The sequence below is a fragment of the Bos indicus genome, chromosome 19 (assembly GCF_029378745.1).
Source record: "Bos indicus isolate NIAB-ARS_2022 breed Sahiwal x Tharparkar chromosome 19, NIAB-ARS_B.indTharparkar_mat_pri_1.0, whole genome shotgun sequence".
Classification (NCBI taxonomy): domain Eukaryota; kingdom Metazoa; phylum Chordata; class Mammalia; order Artiodactyla; family Bovidae; genus Bos; species Bos indicus.
This window is the reverse complement of record NC_091778.1, coordinates 11,277,664-11,300,698: the sequence shown is the minus strand read 5'-3', so window position 1 is coordinate 11,300,698 and position 23,035 is coordinate 11,277,664. Positions and strand designations below refer to the sequence as shown.

At 38.1% G+C, this 23,035-nt stretch overlaps 1 protein-coding gene and 1 pseudogene across 5 annotated transcripts in view; one reads left to right on the top strand and one right to left on the bottom strand.

The window, feature by feature from the left end:
* Positions 1–23,035, top strand: part of TRIM37 (tripartite motif containing 37) — a 151,561-nt gene that overhangs the window by 62,392 nt on the left and 66,134 nt on the right. For 2 of the 5 annotated variants that reach the window (XM_070772564.1, XM_070772565.1), the window contains exons 13-14: positions 7,371–7,436; positions 12,396–12,575. The exons of 1 other annotated variant lie outside the window; for it this stretch is intronic. In XM_070772564.1, the coding sequence (XP_070628665.1) occupies positions 7,371–7,436; positions 12,396–12,575 (246 nt within the window). The remainder of the gene's footprint in view (positions 1–7,370; positions 7,437–12,395; positions 12,576–23,035) is intronic. 2 more of the 5 variants (XM_070772566.1, XM_070772567.1) reach the window with 1 other exon arrangement.
* Positions 14,262–14,805, bottom strand: LOC109574097 (cytochrome c pseudogene; annotated as a pseudogene).

The window sequence follows — 23,035 nt, the reverse complement described above, 5'->3', positions numbered from 1 at the left end:
AGTAACATTTATGGTTACATTTAGAGTGTACGTGGATTTTCCAGGACAGTCCCCTCATCTCAGGATCCTTGGCTTAATTGCAGCTGTGTATTCCCAGTCACAGGTTCTGAGAATTAAGATGTCAATACCTTGGGGATACTGTTCAGCCTCCCATAACTATAAACTATAAAGCCACTGCTAAAATGACAGAGATGTTTAGTTTATAAAGCAGTGGTGGGGATAAAATTGAACCAAATCTTAGACTTAAAGCAGGCAGGAAAAGATAAGTGGTAACAAAACACAGATGGGAGGAATAGCAAGATGTGGCACCGTAAATGGTCTAAACACCCCAAATAAAAAGTAGAAATTGTCAGATTGGCTAGAATAGCAAAACTCAAGTGTATGCCAAACCTAAGAAATATGCTTTAAATGTAAAGATATACCATGCTAATCAAAACCAAGTTGGAGATGTTACTTTAATATCCAAGTAGATTTCAAAGGAAAGCATATTACCAGAGATAAAGAAGTTTATTTCACAGTGATAAAAGGATCAGTTAATGAAGAGGATATTCAATGATTATAAATATTTCTGTTTATACTCTGGTAACAGATTTTGAAAATGCACAAAGCAAAAACTGATAGAAGTATAAGAAGAAATAGAACTTCTTCTCTCAGTTGATACAGCAGGTAGGCAGAAAATCATCAAGGATATAGTAAATCTGGATAGCCCTGTCACCCAGCCTGACTTGCTGGATATTTATAGACTCTTTGATCCAACGGTAGCAGAATGCAAATTATCCTTAAGTGTGCACAAAATATTTACCAAGAAAGACCATATTCTGGAACGTAAAATATGTCTGAAAAAATTCAAAAATATTCAAATCATTGAGGTTTTTTTTTTAACTGTAATGAATTCAGTTTAACTATTTGTAATAGATATTTTAAAAATCTGACATAGTTGAAAAGTAAATAACATACTTCTAAATAACGCCTGGATCCAAGAGGAAATCATAATAGATTTTTAAAAAGTTTTTTGAACTGGAGTGAAAACACAGCATACCAGAATTTGTAGTATGTTGCTAAAGCAATAGGTAGGGGAAAATTTATATGACTAAATGCCCATATAAGTGAAAAGCAGAAAGGCCTTAAATAAATGTCAGTGTCTGTCTTAATAAACTAGAAAAAAGAACAAGTTAAATGAAAAGTAAATGGAATAAAAATAGAAACAAAGATAAAAAATACAATGAAATAAACATGCAGTAGAGAAAATCATTGAAATCTAAAGGATAACATTTAAAGTCTAACACTGTATAACTGAAGATATATAATAAAGCCATAGTATTAATGTAATACAACATCATATTAGCGTAAGAGAAAGATGATCAATGGAATATACAGATCTCCTTCATGATCTGAAAGTAGAGCAGTTCTCTGAAACCTTTTGTAAGATGAAATGGCATCAAGTGAAGAAACAATTACCTTGAGACATACCTGCTAATGGATGCACAGAATATTAAAGGATAAAGTATATATGCTTACAGACACAGTTCAAAGCTATGGCAGCTTGATACTGAGATACTGAGTATAGTTCCTTGGGAAGGAGGTTGGTGGTGACACTCTTGCTGCTCAGAGTATGCCTCTCTAATGGCTTGCTACAAAACAAGCACTGAATGCTATTTTCACTTTTCAGCTGTTTTTGTTTTTTTTTCAAAGTGAAATTTTTCTTGGTTAGCAAAAACAAGTACTAGTGTAGACCCTTTTGTAAAAAGTAAAGTGACGGAAACAGAATGTTAAAAAATTGGGGATACCTGTGTTACAATTCCAGAAATAAATGCACTTTCATTAGGAAATTAGTGGTTGAAAAAGATGCAAAGACAGTGCTCTGGGGAAGGTGTAATCTTTTCAACAAATTGCGCTTCAACATTTAGATGTTCATATACAAAAAATGGAACTCGGATCCATACCTCACACTATATACTTAAACTAACTGAAAATTGTTCCTAGACCTAGATTTAAATTGTAAAATAATAAAACTTGCTGGAGATAACACAAGAGGAAATGTACTTTTGTCTTGGGCATCGTTATTTTAGTTAAAATGCAAAAGCACAATCCACAAAAGAAACACATTTGTAAATTAGACTTCATGGGAATTATAAAGTTGTCTTCCTCAGATTATGTGGAGTTGTACTGATAATAAATAAACAAGGTCCCTTCCCCATAGTGGCAAAAAGTTCGTGCGACACCCCATAAAGAAGGTATATACATGGCAAAATAAGCCTGTGTAAGGTGTTTATAGCATTAGTCATTAGGGAAACACATTTATCTACAAAACAATACTACCGTGTCCTATTAGAGTAGCTATAATTCCAAAGATCATACCACGTGTTGGCAAGAATGTAGAGAAATCTGAAGTCTTAGAATATAGAGAAATCTGAAGTCTTAGATGCTTCTGGTGGGAATATAAAATGATACAATGACTTCTGTAAACAAGTTGGTGTAAACAAGTCATACACTTCTGTATGACTCAGTCAAACCACTCTTAGATATTTACCTCAGAGAAAAGGAACTAGATATCCAACAAAGTCTTATAGAAATGTTCATAATAACTACATTTTGAATAGCTAAGTAAAATCAACCCTAATGGCCAGCAACAGATAAATAAGCAAATTTTGCTATGGCTAGACGATGAAATAAAACTTAGCAATAAAAAATAATGAACTGTTGACACATGTGACAATAGGACTTTTAAATTATTTTAAATGAAAGGAGCCAGATTAAAAAGAGCACATATGAATGATTCTATTTATATAAACCTCTAGAAAAATGCAGACTAATCTATAGTGACAGTGCAGATGTGTGGTTGCTGAGAGATGAGGCAGGCTGGGCTGAGGTTGGTTGGAAGGTGTAGGGAGAAGGTAAGAGAATTATGCGAGGCAGAGGGGACTTGGTATGGTGGATATGTGTTTTGGTTGCTGTACTGGTGATGGTTTTATGGATATATATAAATATGTGTCTGACTTACCAATTATACACTTAAGTTCCATGTCATTAAAACTTTTTGTTTATGGCTGTGCTAAGTCTTCCTTGCTGCTCAGGCTTTTTCTCTAGTTGTGGCGGGGGGGCTCCTCTCTCTGTGCAGGCTTCTCATTGTGGCGGTTTCTTTTGTTGTAGAGCATGAGCTCTAGGGTGTGGGCTTCAATAGTTGCAGCTTGCGATCTCCATCGAGAACACAGGCGCTCAACATTGTGGCTTGCGGGCTAAGTTGCTCCGCCACATGTGGGATCTTCCTGAACCAGGGATCGAACCTGTATCCTCTGCATTGCAAGTTTGATTCTTAATCACTGGACCACCAGAAAAGGCCCATTTCATTAAAACTTTTATTCAGAAAAACAATTAAAACTTGATTGGCCTGTCTTACGCTTTGCATGGATCTTTTACTCATGTATGACTTTGTAACACTCTGGGTTAATCATTTAGAAAATAATTTTTTACTAAATACAGTTGATGCATTTCATTATGCAGTATCAGTCACATTCATTGATAGCACCGTTTTCATAATAAAAGTCTTAAAAGTATTGAAAAGCTTTTAAGTTCATGTGGTACGTACAAGTTTTCCAGGATTATGGTTTTCTTTCTTTCTTTTTTTGCTTGAAAGTGTGTTTTATCACTGGCAACAGATATTGGCAGTTCTTTTCCTTAGTTATTTTGGTCCAGAACATGTCTGTCCGGTATCTACAACCGAATAACTATTGTTTGTCAGTTCTTTCAGTTTGTTTCACAAAAAAGTGACTGATCTTGGAACTCAGTTGAACAAAGTGGTTTTTTCGAAGGCAACCATTGCAGCATAAGTACTTTTTGTATGTTTCCCATTTGTGACACCAAGTGTTGTGGTTTAATAACATTTGTCATTTTTACTACTTCTTCAAAGATACTTCCCCCCCGCCCCCACCCTGCCTGAAAATATGTAGCATTGAATAGTATGATTACTGGTACATTTTAACTACCATTGCTTTTGCACCATTAGTGAAAATGTCAAACACAGTGAAAAAGGCAAATAACATCTTAGCATTATTACAAAGATTGGTTTTGACTTTTTGGATTGCTGAAAGAATCATGGGAACTGACCCTCAATAGCACAACCTCTGACATAGACTAACCTTAATGCAGAACATTCTTGCCACCACTCGTGAGTCAAGCTATGAATAAAGCTGGTAGTATAGAAAGGATTCTGGCCTCTGAGTTGTAACTATTAATATATTTTAGTCATAACTCTGTCCCAGATCTGTGATCTGAAGCCGTGGACTGTTGCTGTTGGACCTGTATTGTTGCTATAATAGCTAACATCTGCCCAGGGACGGTGGAGCCTGGGGGGCTGCCGTCTATGGGGTCGCACAGAGTCGGACACGGCGGAAGTGACTTAGCAGCAGAAGCTGAGTATATACTTTGTGCTCTGCACTTTGCCTTATATAACTCATTTTGCTTTACTACCACCTCATGTGCTGTCACTGCTATTATCACTCCCATTTTACAGATGGAAGTATAACAGCTAAGTTATTCACTTAAGTTCAGCATTGTTAAAATGCAGTCTGTTTAACATAGATTTTTCTTTCTCTGTATTCTTTGTTCTTAACCACCAAATTTGTAATTGGAAGGTGGTTGATCGTGGACAAAATTATAAGAAGTTTAGTCATTATAGGATTTTGTTCATAACCCTGTTGCTACCATTAATCTTGGTTCTCTTCTTGTCTCTTGACTATTTTCTGATCTGTAGATAGGCATAACTCAGAGATATTGCAGGTTTGGTTCTAGACCACTGCAATAAAGCAAGTCACATAAAAGTTATGTTTATAGTATATTAAGTGTGCGATAGTATGTCTCAGAAAACAGTATACATATCTAATTTAAAATACCTTATTGCTATAAAATGCAAACAATCCCTGAGTCATCAGTGGGTCATAATTCTTTGCTGGTATTTGGTGGCTGTTGTCTGATCAGGGTAGTGATTGCTACAGGCTAGGGTGGGTGTAGCAACTTCTTTAAATAAGGTAACAGTAAAGTTTGCAGCATTGATTGACTTGTCCTCTCATGTGTGGTTTCTCTGTAGCATGCAGTGCTGTTTGATAGCATGTTACTCACAGTAGAACTTGTTTCAGATTTGGAGTCAATCCTCTCAAATCCTGACTTTGCTTTATCAACTATTGTTGCCCTACTTTTTTGTGACCCTGTGGATTATAGCCCGCCATGCTCCTCTGTGCATGGGATTTTCCAGGCAAGAATACTAGAGTGGATTGCCATTTCCTTCACCAGTGCTTTATCAACTACATTTATGTAATATTCTAAATCCTTTGTTATCATTTCAATAATCTTCACAGTATCTTTACCTGGAGTAGGTTGTGTCTCAAGAAACCTTTTTTTTTCTCATTCATAGAAAGTAGCTCCTCATCCATTAAAGTTTTATGGAGATGGTAGCAGCTCAGTCACATCTTCAGGCTCTACTTCTGATTCTAATTCTCTCGCTGTTTCTGCCATGTCTGCAGTTACTTCCTCCACTGAGATCTTCAACCCCTTAAAGTCTTTTGTGAGGTTTGGAGTCAAGTTCTTTCAAAGTCCTCCTAATGTTGATTTTTCCAACCTCTTCCCACAAATCATGAATGGTCTTTTTGGCATCTAGAATGGTTAAACCTTTCCAGGTTTTCAATTTACTTTACCTGGATCCATCAGAGCAATTACTACAGCGGTTATTGCCTTATGAAATATATTTCTTAATTAATAAGAGTTGAAAGTCAAAATCACTCCTTATCTGTGGGCCACAGAATGGATGTGTGTGAGCAGGCCTGAAAGCAACATCAGTTTTGTACATCTCCATCAGAGCTCTTGGGTGCCCAGGTGCATTGTCAGTGAGCAGTAATACTTTGCAAAAAGTTTTTTTTTCCAGAGCAGTAAATCTCAACAGTGGGCTTAAAATATTCAGTTAACCACAGGTGAAGAGATGGGTTGTCCTCAGGCTTTGTTCTTTTTATAGAGCAAAGGCAGAGTAAGTTTAGCGTAGTTCTTAAGGGCTCTAGGGTTTTCAGAAAGGTAAATGAGCATTAGCTTCAGCTTAAAGTCACCAGCTACATCAGCTCCTGACAAAACTCAGCCTGTCCTTGGATGCTTTGAAGCCAGACAGTACTTCTGGATAGCTTGCTGCAGCTTCTATACCAGCTTCTGGTTTTATGTTATGAAGACAGCTTCGTTCCTTCAACCTCAGCAACCAGCCTCTGGTAGCTTTAAATTTTTCTTCTGCTGCCTCTTCGTCTCTCTCAGCCTTTGTGGAATTGAGACTTAGGACCTTGCTGTGGATTAGGCTTTGCCTTCGGGGAATGTTGTAGCTTGTTTGTTCTTCTGTCTGGACCACTAAAACTTTCTCCATGTCATCAGTGATACAGTTTAGCTTTTTAAATTGTGTGTTCACTGGAGTAACACTTTCAGCTTCCTGTAAGAATTTTTCCTTTGCATTCGTAGCTTGGCTAACTGTTTGACACAAGTGGCCTAGCTTTCAGCCTCTCTTGGCTTTCAGCATGTCTTCCTCATTAACCTTAATCATTTCTAGCTTTTGATTTAAAATAAGACTTGAGTTTCTCTTTCACTTGAACACTTAAAGGCCATTAATTTGCCTAATTTCAGTATTATATCTCAGGAATAGGGAGGCCTAAGAGAAGGAAAGAAATTGGGGAGGAGGAGCAGGGAAGACAGATGCTGATAGGTAAAGCAGTCAGAACATACACGTTTATCAGTTAAGTTTGTTGCTGGATATGGTTTGTGGCACCCCAAAACAATTCCATCAGAGGTCACTGGTCATAGATCATGATTACAGATGTAACAATAATAATGTAAAAGTTTGAAAGATTGTGAGAATTACAAACTGTGACATAGACATGAAGTGACTAAATGCTGTTGGAAAAGTGGAGCCAAATAGACTTGTTTGATGCAAGGTTGCCACAAACCTTCAATGTGTAACAGGGATATGCCTCTGAAGTACAAAAAACCAAAAGCACAGTAAAACAAGGTGTGTCTGTACCTGTGTTTCTTACCTTCCTAAGATTCTGCTCTTGCTGACAGGTAGATTTTGTGACATTTCTGTTGCTTTTGGTGCTGGTTTCATTTTGCATGCTTTTATTGTTGATATATACACTTATGGAACTTAAAGTTTACATTATAAGTAGTAGTAATATTATCAGTGATAATGAAATACTATCATTCAGGATACTAAGGTTTAAGATTAGAATTGTGTATTTGCTAGATATTATCTGAATACCTTAATGAGAATATTCTGTTTGGGTAAAAACAGACATCTTATCATTGGGTTTTTTTTTTTTTTTTCTTTTCTTTTTTTTGGCTGTGCTATGCAGCATGTGCTGCTGCACTCAATATGCCAGCAAATTTGGAAAACTCAAGTGGCCACAGGATTGGAAAAGGTCAGTTTGCATTACAATCCCAAAGAAAGGCAATGCCAAAGAATGCTCAAACTACTGCACAATTGCCCTCATCTCACACTCTAGCAAAATAATGCTCAAAATTCTCCAAGCCAGGCTTCAGTAGTACGTGAACCATGAACTTCCAGATGTTCAAGCTGGTTTTAGAAAAGGCAGAGGAACCAGAGATCAAATTGCCAACATCTGTTGGATCACTGAAAAAGCGAGAGAGTTCCAGAAAAACATCTACTTCTGCTTTATCGACTCTGCCAAAGCCTTTGACTGTGTGGATCACAACAAACTGTGGAAAATTCTTCAAGAGATGGGAATACCAGACCACCTGACCGGCCTCCTGAGAAATCTTTATGCAGGTCAGGAAGCAACAGTTAAGAACTGGACATGGAACAACAGACTCATTCTAAATCGGGAAAGGAGTACGTCAAGGCTGTATATTGTCACCCTGCTTATTTAACTTATATGCAGAATACATCATGAGAAATGCTGGGCTGGAAGAAGCACAAGCTGGAATCAAGATTGCTGGGAGAAATATCAATAACCTCAGATATGCAGATGACACCCTTATGGCAAAAAGCAAAGAAGAACTAAAGAGCCTCTTGATGAAAGTCAAAGAGGAGAGTGAAAAAGTTGGCTTAAAACTCAACATTCAGAAAACTAAGATCATGGCATCTGGTCCCATCACTTCATAGCAAGTAAATGGGAAACAATTGAAATAGAGACTTTATATTTTGGGGCTCCAAAATCACTGCAGATAGTGACTGCAGCCATGAAATTCAAAGACGCTTACTCCTTGGAAGAAAGGCTATGACCAATCTAGACAGCATATTAAAAAGTAGAGATTCGTCTAGTCAAAGCTATCGTTTTTCCAGTAGTCATGTATGGATGTGAGAGTCAGAGTATAAAGAAAACTGAGCGCCAAAGACTTGATGCTTTTGAACTGTGGTGTTTGAGAAGACTCTTGAGAGTCTCTTGGACTGCAAGGAGATCCAACCAGTCCATCCTAAAGGAAATCAGTCCTGGGTATTCACTGGAGGGACTGATGCTGAAACTCCAGTACTTTGGCCACCTGATGCGAAGAGTTGATTCATTGGAAAAGACCCTGATGCTGGGAAAGATTGAGGGCAGAAGGAGAAGGGAATGACAGAGGATGAGATGGTTGGATGGCATCACTGACTCAATGGACGTGAGTTTGAGTAAGCTCTGGGAGTTGGTGATTGACAGGGAAGCCTGGCGTGCTGCAGTCCATGGAGTCGCAAAGAGTCGGACATGACTGAGCGACTGAACTGACTAACTGATGCAGCATGTAGGGTCTTAGTTCCCCGACGAGGGATAGAACCTGCTTCCTCATCAGTGAAAGCACAGAGTCCTAACCCTTGGGCGACTAGGAATTTCCCTTACCTGTTAATTCTCTTTAACAGTCCAGTAAGCCTAGAGAAAAGTTTTGAATACTTTTTAAATTAATTACTGAAACATCATTCAATTATGGGATTGAGAGTTTAGCAGTGAGGTAGTTTAACTATCAGAATATGAAGTAAAAATATAAATCATTGTATTATCTAGTAGATTTTAATAACACCTGGGACGCTGCAGAAGTACTTTGATAATTTCATTGTATGTAAATACCTTTCTTCCTGTGTGTGTTATCATTAACCTGTCTTGGCTTTGGAGGAAATTTACACGTGAGTGATACCCTCAAATTGGCTCTTAACAGTATTTACTGAGCTGACTTGTTTTAGAGAAGGAAATTTCTTTGAGTTGCTTAAGAAAAGAATAGAACTTTCCCTTGGGGAGTAATACTAATGAGACTTAAATTTTAAGTTAATGATTGTTCAGTTCACTCAGATTTTCAGTTTGATAAAGGAATTTAAGTTGGAATATTCAAATTTGAGGTTTTAGTTTTATCTGAGATAAGGGTTGAGTTGTTTTATAAATAACATAGCTTGGATTAATTGCTATATTTAATAGAAACATAGGTGTATATCTGTCATAATTTTAGTGCAAGGACTAGTGCAAGCACTTCCCTGGTGATCCAGTGGCCAAGACTCTGTGCTGCCACGCAGGGGACCCAGGTTCAATCCCTGGTTAGGGAACTATAATAGATCCTACATGCTGCAACTAAAACCCAGCCCAGCCAAATAAATAATTTTTTTTTAAAGAGAGAATTAATGCAGATAAAAGAATGATTTTTTTTCAAATACTATATGCTTTTTTGCATAATAAACCGATTTTTCAAAAATTGTTTTATATTGATTTTAAACTTAACACCTGTCTTGATCCTGGATGTATTTAATCATCTGCATGAATGTCTTTCTCCCTAGATTGTCAACATTCTTGGTTGTTTCTCTATGAATTTTGAGGTTTTAACTACTCATTTTAAAAATAGAAGTACATTTTATTTTTTGAGATGAAATTCATATATAAAGCATTTTTAAATACACAGTTCAGTGGAAATTAGTGTGTTTCCAGTGTTGTACAATCACCACCTCTCTCTAATTTCAGAATGTTTTCATCATCTCAGAACACCTTGTACCCATCCTTTCCTTCTCTCAATCCTAGATAATTACTATTCTGAATATTTCATATAAAAGTTCATACAGTTTGGAATCTTTTATATTTGATGTCTTTTTAGTTATTATTAGCATAGTGTTTTCAGGGTTCAACCAGTGTTGAAGCATCAAAACTTCGTTCTTTTATGTGGGTGAACAATATTCCATTGTATGTATATACCTCAATTTGTTTATTCACGCATCTGTTAATGGACATATGGATTGTTTCCATCTTTTGGCTATTATGAGTAATCCTACTATAAATATTTCATGTACAAGTTTTTATTTTTATATGGGCTTAGGTTTTCATTTCTTTTGAATATATAGCAATAGTGGAATTGCTAGGTTATATGGTAATTCTGTATTTTTAACATTCTGAGGAACTGCCAAACTGTTTTCTACAGTGGATGCATTATTTCCCGTTTTTAGATTATATTTTATAGGCATCCTAGTGAATTTGAAGTGGTATCTCATTGTGATATTGACCTGCATTTCCTTAATGACTGGTGAGATTGAGCATCTTTTCATGTTTTGTTTTGTATTTTTCATTTGTATATATTCTTTGGAGAAAGGAGAAATGTCTATTCAAGTTCATTGTTCATTTTTAAAATAGGTTACTTGTCTCTTAATTGCTGAGTTCCAAGAATTTTCTATATATTTTTATACTAAATCCTTATCAGACATGTGATTTGAAAACTTTATTCCATTCTGTGAGTTGTCTTTTCAGTTTCTTGATAATGTCCTCTGATGCACAAAAATTTTAAGTTTTTGTGAAGTCCAAGTTACCTATTTCTTGTTCATGCTTTGGAGTCAAGTCTCTGAATCCATTGCCAAATTCGAATTCTTGAGTATTTACCCCTGTATTTTCTTCTAAGAGTTTTATAATTTTAGCCCTTGTATTTGGGTCATTGATCTATTTGGAGTTCATTTTTGTGTATGAAATTAGGAAGTTGTATATGAAATATATATATAAAATTTGCATGTAATCAGATTTCTTAGTGCCATTTGTTTTTTTGTTGTTATTGGTTTTGGTTTTAGGGGGGTTGTTTGTTTTGTTTTTTGGCTTCCCTTTGCAATTTTTGGGATCCCAGTTCCCTGGCCAGGGACTGAACCCAGCGAAAGCCTGGTCTCCCAACCACTGGACCACCAAGGAAGTCCCTCAGCACCATTTGTTGAGGAAGCTTTGCTTTCCCTATTGAATCCTCTTGGAGCCTTTGTAAAATATCAGTTGCACACAGGTATTGGGGTTTATTTTTAGACATTTAGTGGCAACTCTTGTTGGTGAGAGCTGGCCTCACAACTGCAATATCTAGATAGACAAAATAAGCTTTTGCATTAGTTTGTGCCATCAATCTATTAACAATACACTGTGAGAGATACTAATATAAAAATCATTTGATAGTGCTTAAATACAGTTGACCATTGAACATAGCAGGGGTTAGAGTTACCAGTCCTCCACAGAGTCAAAAATCTGCATGTAACTTTTAATTGGTCCTTCCTTTCCTGGGTTCCTCCATATCCACAGTTCCACATTCTCGGATTCAAACAACCACAGGTTGTATAGTGCTGTAGTATTTACTATTAAAAAAATTCACATTTAAGTGGACCAGTACAGTTCAAACCTGTGTTGTTCAAGGGTCAACTGTATTTACATTCTTTTGTAGGTAAAGAACTGTAATTTTTTCTTTTGCCCTTTGCAAGCAGAAATAGAAGACTAAGGTATTGGGTTTTTGTTTTTAGAGTTTATCTCCACCAAAATGGAGAAGCTTTATGGCTACTGTTGGATGTTCCTTCTGATGATCTTTTTTCACTTTTTGTTCTTGCAGTAACAGTACTTTCTGAGTAAAAATGAGTTTGAAGACTTGAAAATTTTATACTATTTAAGATATGGAAGTCTAAATGTACTGGCTTTCCCACTGTATACTTACTTTCTACTAGAAAATTTTATAGGCTTGAGTTTCTGAATGCACAATTAATTTATGATAAATTGAATTAGAAAAATATAGTATTCATATTTTATTATTTATTTTAAAACTGTATTGTGGTACATCTCAAAGAAAGTGGTAGAGTATTGTGAGGAAACACTAGGTATTGGATATATGGAAAAATACATAGTGTTGCTAAAATGTGTAACCTTTAAAGTACTGTTTATACAAAATTTATTCATTTTCTAAGGTGGTACCTGCTGTAATGGTAAACACTTTTAAAGAGGGGGAAAGGACCTAGTGCTGATTATGTCATAATTCCATTCATAATACTGTTGTCATGATCCTTTCTGAAAGACATGTAGCTGTATATATCAGTAAGTTTCTTCTTAGGTACTTAATGACCTTGATGTTTTTATGTCTTTTATTCTTGCTTTAGTACCTCTATATTTATAGTCTGTTTTAAATTTTAGATATGAATATCGTGTAGAGATGGTTCATCAATCCTGCAATGATCCTACCAAAAATATCATTCGAGAATTTGCATCTGACTTTGAAGTTGGAGAATGCTGGGGTTATAATAGATTTTTCCGTTTGGACTTACTTGCAAATGAAGGATACTTGAATCGACAGAATGATACAGTGATTTTAAGGTAATAGGAAGCATTTGTATTTTGGCGTGTATCACAGGGAATAATGTCATCAGAAGTTTAAAGTCTTCACTTAACCAAGATGAATATTGTAATCTACACTAACTGTAATCTACCATGTTCTTACCCATTTAATTTCAGAAGTCCTGTGTGGTCAGTGAATAAGCTAGTGAGAAATGTGTGTGACATTTAGTTAGTAATTCCATAAAAAATGGACTTACCCAGTGGCTCAGCACTAAAGAATCTGCCTGTAATGCAGGAGACCTGGGTTCAGTCCCTCGGTCGGAAAGATCCCGAGGAGGAGGGCATGGCAACCCACTCTAGTATTCTTGCCTGGAGAATCCCATGCACTGAGGAGCCTGGCAGGCTACAGTCCATAGGGTCGAAGAGTCTAACACGTCTGAAGCAACGGAGCTTGCTCGCTCTCCATAAAGAGTAAACTACTATTTCCAATAAACATGGTAATGTCCCATTTATCTGTTGAAATTCTAGCAGCTTCACCATTTGGAAATTCAAGAATAACATCAAGTAATTTTTTTTCCCCCACTGGAAATTTTATATTGTATTTGGATGGCTGGCTTTGTAAGCTTAGTTTCACAAAAACATTTTCAGTTTCTTCCAGATAATATCAAATTAAAAGTAAGGGAATACAGATGAAAATTGATGAAAATAAGCTAAGAGTTGGTAGTTGATGTGTCATTTACAATACAGGACAGAACATAAGCAGGGACTACAGAATTGCAACAGCCCTGTTTAATATTGGGGTACTTTTATAATTCAGTTTTGGGGCATCATTACACCCAATTTTAATTTGATGATCAAAATGAGAGCTTGAGTAGTTAAAAAAAGAAATTCAAATATGTTTTGAACTGAGAGGTTTCAGAGTGTTTAACAGTTTAAGTTTCCATCAAATAATTTTAAAAGTTCTTTTTTCCTTAAAAGAGATTTAATATGTTCTTTTTTTTTTTATTCTGTGACTTTGTTTTTTAATTCTTAAGCCTTATATCAGACAGTTTACAAATTTGAGCTAATGACATAGCCCCTCTAATCCTGCTGAGTTGGCAAAAGCATGATTACCAACCACCGTATACAAGTAGTTCTACAGTTGCGTTTCTGAATTCCTGTTTAAGACAACCTTGAATTATAACTTAGTCTGACTTTGTGAAGAATTAACAAGAAAAGTTTGTTAACATATCTTGTCACAGGGAATTTAAAAAGCATCTGATCTTAAAGATCATCTACAGAATGTGAGGTGCTAAATGCTCTTTATTTGATGCTATACATAAACCACACTAAAATGCCTTTCATTAAGTAAAAGGCTAAATTTTAGATAGAGAATTTTAATTAAATTGGCATAGTTTATAAAACCAAAAAGATAAAGTGGACTTTGTCAGTGTATTTTCAGTCCTTGCCTTAACAGGCTGATGAACACAACTTGAAACACGTGTGACTCCTCGTCTGTTTATGAGACAGTGAAGGCACCTTTTCAGTATTTAAATATATTAATATAACCAGTTACAGAAATCTAAATATAAAACCAATCTCTTACAGGTTTTAAAAGGAATGCACCATCTCCCTAAAAAGTTTAATATTCCTTTTTCAAGTTCAGTCATCTCTTTAGAATGGGAAAAATGATAGTACTTGTTGAACCGGAATTACTATCAAAATTCAAAAAGCTGACCATATTCGTTTAACCACAAACCAATCTTATTTAAATCAGGACTGTCCAAAAGAATTATTCCATCAGCCGTTCATAATCTGAATTCTAGTGTATGAGTCAATTTAAATATGGTACACATAAAAAGTCATGAGACACTTCTGATTCATAATAAATAAGGCAGTGGCCACCTATTACTCATTGGTAGCTTTTTTGAGATAAGCTATCAAGTCCTCCCTCTCTCCCTTCTTCTTAATGCCAGCAAAGATCATCTTTGTTCCAGGGATGTACTTCTTGGGATTCTCCAAGTACTCCATCAGCGTCTCCTCTCCCCAGGTGATACCTTTGTTCTTGTTGGCGTCTGTGTAAGAGAATCCAGGAGCCTGACCTGACTTTCGCCCAAACAGACCATGGAGGTTTGGCCCAGTCTTGTGCTTGCCTCCCTTTTCCACAGTATGGCACTGGGCACACTTCTGAACAAAAATCTTCTTGCCCTTCTCAACATCACCCATTTTTAAATCGTTCTTCCTCTGTGCGCGACCGAGAAGTTCCCGCTCACAAGCCGAACGTCCCGCTTTCTAATAATATGTTCTTAAATTTTATTTATTTTGATTTCTTTTCCTTGAGCATGCTGGATGAGTTGCTATTATATCACCCTTTACTGTTCTTCATAACTTTCCTGGAAGAATAAGAAACTGAAAGAAAGGATTGCATTTTGAATATAGAAAGTAATTCATGTTTTTGTCATCTTTTCTTTGGGGAGATTACTTTACTATCATTGTATAACTTTTAGGTTCTCTTTTTCACCAAAAGGAGTAATTTGCTGCTGTTTCATAATTTAACCAGAAAGACTGTACAATTACTCAAATATCAATTTTACCAGCCTGCAAAACAGCTGTTATTTATGGCCTTAGTCATCTTATTGGAATCCTAGTAGTATTGATTCTTTCTGATGATCTGTATGAGAGTTTCCTTTCTTCAGTGCAGTTTAGCACAACCTCTGGGTCTTTATTTTGGCCTTTTCTTGTTTATAGCAGAGCTTAAAGACTTGAATGTTAGTAGAGCAACAAATTCTTGTTGTGATGTTTCAGATCAGATCACATCAGTCGCTCAGTCGTGTCCGACTCTTTGCGACCCCATGAATCCCAGCACACCAGGCCTCCCTGTCCATCACCAACTCCTGGAGTTCACTCGACTCAGTGATGCCATCCAACCATCTCATCCTCTGGCGTCCCCTTCTCCTCTTGTCCCCAGTCCCTCCCAGCATCAGAGTCTTTTCCAATGAGTCAACTCTTCGCATGAGGTGGCCAAAGTACTGGAGTTTCAGCTTTAGCATCATTCCTTCCAAAGAAATCCCAGGGCTGATCTCCTTCAGAATGGACTGGTTGGATTTCCTTGCAGTCCAAGGGACTCTCAAGGGTCTTCTCCAACACCACAGTTCAAAAGCATCAATTCTTCGGCGCTCAGCCTTCTTCACAGTCCAACTCTCACATCCATACATGACCACAGGAAAAACCATAGCCTTGACTAGATGGACCTTTGTTGGCAAAGTAGTGTCTCTGCTTTTGAATATGCTATCTAGGTTGGTCAGAACTTTCCTTCCAAGGAGTAAGCATCTTTTAATTTCATGGCTGCAGTCACCATCTGCAGTGATTTTGGAGCCCAGAAAAATAAAGTCTGATACTGTTTCCACTGTTTCCCCATCTATTTCCCATGAAGTGGTGGGACCGGATGCCATGATCTTTGATTTCTGAATGTTGAGCTTTAAGCCAACTTTTTCACTCTCCACTTTCACTTTCATCAAGAGGCTTTTGAGTTCCTCTTCACTTTCTGCCATAAGGGTGGTGTCATCTGCATATCTGAGGTTATTGATATTTCTCCCGGCAATCTTGATTCCAGCTTGTGTTTCTTCTAGTCCAGCGTTTCTCATGATGTATTCTGCATATAAGTCAAATAAGCAGGGTGACAATATACAACCTTGACGTACTCCTTTTCCTACTTGGAACCAGTCTGTTGTTCTATGTCCAGTTCTAACTCTTGCTTCCTGACCTGCATACAAATTTCTCAAGAGGCAGGTCAGGTGGTCTGGTATTCCCATCTCTTTCAGAATTTTCCACAGTTTATTGTGATCCACACAGTCAAAGGCTTTGGCATAGTCAATAAAGCAGAAATAGATGTTTTTCTGGAACTCTCTTGCTTTTTCCATGATCCAGCGTATGTTGGCAGTTTGATCTCTGGTTCCTCTGCCTTTTCTAAAACCAGCTTGAGCATCAGGAAGTTCACAGGTCACATATTGCTGAAGCCTGGCTTGGAGAATTTTAAGCATTATTTTACTAGCGTGTGAGATGAGTGCAATTGTGCGGTAGTTTGAGCATTCTTTGAAATTGCCTTTCTTTGGGATTGGAATGAAACCTGACCTTTTCCAGTCCTGTGGCCACTGCTGAGTTTTCCAAATTTGCTGGCATATTGAGTGCAGCACTTACACAGCATCATCTTTCAGGATTTGGAATAGCTCAACTGGAATTCCATCACCTCCACTAGCTTTGTTCGTAGTGATGCTTTCTAAGGCCCACTTGACTTCACATTCCAGGATGTCTGGCTCTAGGTCAGTGATCACACCATCGTGATTATCTGGGTCGTGAAGATCTTTTTTGTACAGTTCTTCTGTGTATTCTTGCCATCTCTTCTTAATATCTTCTGCTTCTGTTAGGTCCATACCATTTCTGTCCTTTATCGAGCCCATCTTTACATGAAATGTTCCTTTGGTATTTCTAATTTTCTTCAAGAGATCTCTAGTCTTTCCCATTCTGTTGTTTTCCTCTATTTCTTTGCATTGATCGCTGAAGGCTTTCTTAGCTCTTCTTGCTATTCTTTGGAACTCTGCATTCAGATGCTTATATCTTTCCTTTTCTCCTTTGATTTTTTCTTTTCTTCTTTTCACAACTATTTGTAAGGCCTCCCCAGACAGCCATTTTGCTCTTTTGCATTTCTTTTCCATGGGGATGGTCTTGATCCCTGTCTCCTGTACAATGTCACGAACCTCAGTCCATAGCTCATCAAGCACTGTATCTATCACATCTAGGGCCCTTAAATCTATTTCTCACTTCCACTGTATAATCATAAGGGATTTGATTTAGGTCATACCTGAATGGTCTAGTGGTTTTCCCTACTTTCTTCAATTTAAATCTGAATTTGGTAATAAGGAGTTCATGATCTGAGCCACAGTCAGCTCCCGGTCTTGTTTTTGCTGACTGTATAGAGCTTCTCCATCTTTGGCTGCAAAGAATATAATCAATCTGATTTCAGTGTTGACCATCTGATGATGTCCATGTATAGAGTCTTTTCTTGTGTTGTTGGAAGAGGGTGTTTGTTATGACCAGTGCATTTTCTTGGCAAAACTCTATTAGTCTTTGCGCTGCTTCATTCCGTATTCCAAGGCCAAATTTGCCTGTTACTTCAGGTGTTATCTTGACTTCCTACTTTTGCATTCCAGTCCCCTGTAATGAAAAGGACATCTTTTTTGGGTGTTAGTTCTAAAGAGTCTTGTAGGTCTTCATAGAATCGTTCAACTTCAGCTTCTTCAGCATTACTGGTTGGGGCATAGACTTGGATTACTGTGATATTGAATGGTTTGCCTTGGAAACGAACAGAGATCATTCTGTCGTTTTTGAGATTGCATCCAAGTACTGCATTTTGGACTCTGTTGTTGACCATGATGGCTACTCCATTTCTTCTGAGGGATTCCTGCCTGCAGTAGTAGATATAATGGCCATCTGAGTTAAATTCACCCATTCCAGTCCATTTCAGTTCGCTGATTCCTAGAATGTCGACATTCACTCTTGCCATCTCTTGTTTGACCACTTCCAATTTGCCTTGATTCATGGACTTGACATTCCAGGTTCCTATGCAATATTGCTCTTTACAGCATCAGACCTTGCTTCTATCACCAGTCCCATCCACAGCTGGGTATTGTTTTTGCTTTGGCTCCATCCCTTCATTCTTTCTGGAGTTATTTCTCCACTGATCTCCAGTAGCATATTGGGCACCTACTGACCTGGGGAGTTTCTCTTTCAGTATCCTATCATTTTGCCATTTCATACTGTTCATGGGGTTCTCAAGGCAAGAATACTGAAGTGGTTTGCCATTCGCTTCTCCAGTGGACCACATTCTGTCAGATCTCTCCACCATGATCCGTCCATCTTGGGTTGCCCCATGGGCATGGCTTAGTTTCATTCAGTAAGACAAGGCTGTAGTCCTAATGTGATTAGATTGAATAGTTTTCTGTGAGTATGGTTTCAGTGTGTCTCCCCTCTGATGCCCTCTTGCAACACCTACCGTCTTACTTGGGTTTCTCTTACCTTGAGCATTGGGTATCTCTTCACAGCTGCTCTAGCAAAGCGCAGCCAATGCTCCTTACCTTGGACAAGGGGTATCTCCTCACCGCCGCCCTTCCTGACCTTCAACGTGGGATAGCTCCTCTAGGCCTTCCTGTGCCTGCACAGCCATGGCGTGGGGTTGGTCCTCCCGGCCACTGCCCCTTAATTATCATTAATTCAGCAACTTTTTCTGAGTCTGTGCCTGGCACTGAGCCAATATATGTATATTAATATATATACACATATATGTTAATATTTATTTTCAATTTTATTATAATAAAATTAATATTTACTTTTGGTCTTAGTTGTGGCACATGGGATCTTCATTGTGCTGGGCAGGCTTTTTCTCTAGTTTTGGCGTGCAGGCTCCAGAGTGCAGGGGCCCTGTAGTTTGCAGAATGCAGGCTCTTGTTGAGGCACCCAGGCTCAGTCGTTGTGGTGCTTAGTAGCCCTGCAGCATGTAGAATCTTAGTCCCCTGACCAGGAATTGAACCCTCATCCCCTGCATTGGAAGGTGAATTCAGTTGAAGGAGAGAAAAGAAGAGAAGCTAAAGGCAAAGGAGAAAAGGAAAGATATACCCATTTGAATGCAGAGTTCCAAAGAATAACACGGAGAGATAAGAAAGCCTTACTCAGCGATCAGTGCAAAGAAATAGAGGAAAAACCGTAGAATGGGGAAGACCAGAGATCTCTTCAAGAAAATTAGAGATACCAAGGGAACATTTCATGCAAACATGGGCTCAATAAAGGACAGAAATGGTATGAACCTAATGGAAGCAGAAGGTATTAAGAAGAGGTGGCAAGAATACAGAGAAGAACTGTACAAAAAAGATCTTCTTGACCAAGATAACCACGATGGTGTGATCCTCCTCCTAGAGCCAGGCATCCTGGAGTGTGAAGTCAAGTGGGCCTTAGGAAGCATCACTACGGACAAAGCTAGTAGAGGCAGTGGAATTCCAGCTGAGCTATTTCAAATCCTTAAAGATGATGCTATGAAAGTGCTGCACTTAATATGCCAGCAAATTTGGAAAACCCAGCAGTGGCCACAGGACTGGAAAATGTCAGTTTTCATTCCAATCCCAAAGAAAGGCAATGCCAAAGAATGCTCAAACTACCACACAATTGCACTCATCTCACACGCTAGTAAAGTAATGCTCAAAATTCTCCAAGCCAGGCTAGAACAGTACATGAACCATGAACTTCCAGATGTTCAAGCTGGATTTAGAAAAAGCAGAGGAACCAAAGATCAAATTGCCAACATCCACTGGATCATAGAAAAAGCGAGAGAGTTCCAGAGAAACATCTATTTCTGCTTTATTGACTATGCCAAAGCCCTTGACTGTGTGATCACAACAAAGTGTGGAAAATTCTTCAAGAGATGGGAATAGCAGACCACCTGACTTGCCTCCTGAGAAATCTGTATGCAAGTCAAAAGAACAGTTATAACCGGACATGGAACAACAGACTGGTTCCAAATCTGGAAAGGAATACATAAAGATTGTATATTGTCACATTGCTTACTTAACTTATATGCACGTATATCATGTGAAATGCCAGGGTGGATGAAGCACAAGCTGGAATCAAAATTGCCGGGAGAAATATCAGTAACCTCAGATATGCAGATGACACCACCCTTATGGCAGAAGGCAAAGAAGAACTAAAGAGCCTCTTGATTAAAGTGAAAGAGGAAAGTGAAAAAGTTGGCTTAAAACTCAGCATTTCAGAAAACTTAAGATTATGGCATCCGGTTCCCATCACTTTATGACAAATAGATGGGCAACAATGGAAACAGTAAAAGACTTTATACTTTTTTGCTCCAAAATCACTGCAGATGGTAACTGCAGGCATGTAATTCAAAGACACTTGCTCTTTGGAGGAAAAGCTATAACCACCCTAGACAGCATATTAAAAGGCAGAGACATTACTTTGCTGACAGACTCCGTCTAGTTAAAGCTATGGTTTTTCCAGTAGTCGTGTATGGATGTAAGATTTGGACTATAAAGAAAGCTGAGAGCTGCAGAATTGATGCTTTTGAACTGAGGTGTTAGAGAAGACTCTTGAGAGTCCCTTGGACTGCAAGGAGATCCAACCAGTCCATCCTGAAGGAAATCGGTCCTAAGTATTCACTGGAAGGACTGATGCTGAAGCTGTAACTCCAATACTTTGGCTACCTGATTCGAAGAACTGAGTCATTGGAAATGACCCTGATTCTGGGAAGGATTGAGGGCAGGAGGAGAAGGGGAGGACAGAGGATGAGATAGTTGGATGGCATCATCGACTCGATGGACATGGGTTTGGGTGGACTTGGGGAGTTGATGATTGCCAGGGAGGCCTGGTGTGCTGTGGTTCATTGGGTTGCAAAGAGTCGGACATAACTGAGCAATTGAACTGAACTGAACCCCTGCATTGGAAGGTGAATTGTTCACCATTGCCCCTCCAGGGAAGTCCCTGGGCTAATATTAGGAAAGAAATTAAGAATCAGTTGCCTGGTTTTAGTCGTTTGGAAACTAAAGATGAAATGGGCTGAAGGTTGAAAACTGTTATTATACCGTAAAAGCTGTATAAATAAATTGCTGTGGGTTCGTGGAGAAAGGGCTTTTCAATATAGTGTATAACATTTATATATTTAATGAGGGCTTGTTCAAAATTTAAAATCTTAATATAAGATTCTGATGGAATTTTATATGTTTATTAGAAAGTTATTTAAGTCTATGCTGCTGCCGCCGCCAAGTTGCTTCAGTCGTTTCCGACTCTGTGCGACCCCATAGACAGCAGCCCACCAGGCTCCCCTGTCCCTGGGATTCCCCAGGCAAGAACACTGGAGTGGGTTGCCATTTCCTTCTCCAATGCGTGAAAGTGTAAAGTGAAAGTGAAGTCGCTCAGCTGTGTCCAACTCTTCGTGATCCCATGGACTTCAGCCTATGCTATATATGGAAATTCTTTCATTAAAAGGGATAGTTAAGGAATTTTACCTGCTGCTTGCTTTTATTTTAATGGCACAGATACTAAAAGTAATACACAGGGTTAGTCAGTTCCATTAGTCATTTAAAGGTAATATGTTTCAGATAGTCTCACCAGTGTCCAACCTATGTATGCTGTCTGGCAGTATCCACTTAGAATAGTGTTTGAGTGAATCATCTCTACCCTTTGATGCATGAGTATCCTTAACTAAAAATAGTTATTTGCTGCAGATAGCTGTTAGGTGGTCAGTAGATTCCTACACTAACTCTAAAATCCTAGAAAAAAATGGGATGGTAGTTCACATAAGGGTGGCAAGACTAGAAGAGGAATTTTGTGTGTGTGCTCAGTCGCTGATTCATGTCCAGCCCTTTGTGACCCCATGAACTGTAGCCCACCACAGTCCTCTGTTCATGGAATTTTCCAGGGAAGAATACTGGAGAAAGTTGGCATTTCGTACTCCAGGGGATCTTCGTGTCTCCTGCATAGGCAGGCAGATTCTTTAGCACTGAGCCACACGGGAAGCCCAGAGGGGGATTTGCAAGCTTCCAAACTAGCCTTGTGTCCTGTGGCCCTTCCGTTCTTCAGAAACATCTTTTATGCATTACTGTAATTTTTTTCACTATAAATGGAGTCATGTTTATCTAACAAGGTAGGTGTGGGGTTTTAAATATTTTTGCTTTAAAAAGTGTTAGTTTTTTTACAGTACAGATAATTCCGAAGAGATCAAGATCCTGTCTTATATCCAATTTTATGTTTTAATACGTAGAGATAGTTGTTTTTTCCCCTAACCCTAACTTTTTTTTTTACTAACGAGTATGAAATATGGGAACATGAGATGGAAGAAGGAATGAAAAAGGGCAGTGCCTAAAATAAACTTTGCTTGTTTTGCTAGGGTCTGACCTAGACAAGAAGGGAGAATGAAGTATTAGCTATCTCCTTCCTGCATAGTATGATCCTCTTCCCAGCTAATGTTCAGCAGTGTATTTGAGGTAGATTCTTATAGTAAATGTATTTTAAGTAGGTTAGTTTAGAAGCTTAACCATGATGTGTAATGTTACTTCTTTAGAAAAATACAGTGTGAATTTAGCAGCTGACTTAGATATAAATTTTCAGAACCATATGTCATTATAATTAGTGGACTACATGTATAAACGGCAAGTACCAGGAGCTCCGAGTTCTGGATTTTGGCCTCATTTGTGTACTCAGTGCTCAGTCACGTCCAACTCTTACACCCTCATGGACTGTAGTCTGCCAAGCTCCTCTGTCCATGGGATTTCCCAGGCAAGAATACTGGAGTGGGTTGCCATCTCCTCCTCCAGGAGATCTTCCTGACCCAAGGATTGAACCCACATTTCCTGCGTCTTCTGCGTTGGCAGGAGAGTTTTTTTTACCACTGCACCACCTGGGACGATCTTGGCCTTATAATGAAATAAGTTTAAAATTGTAGAATTTAATAGTTACAGTTTCAA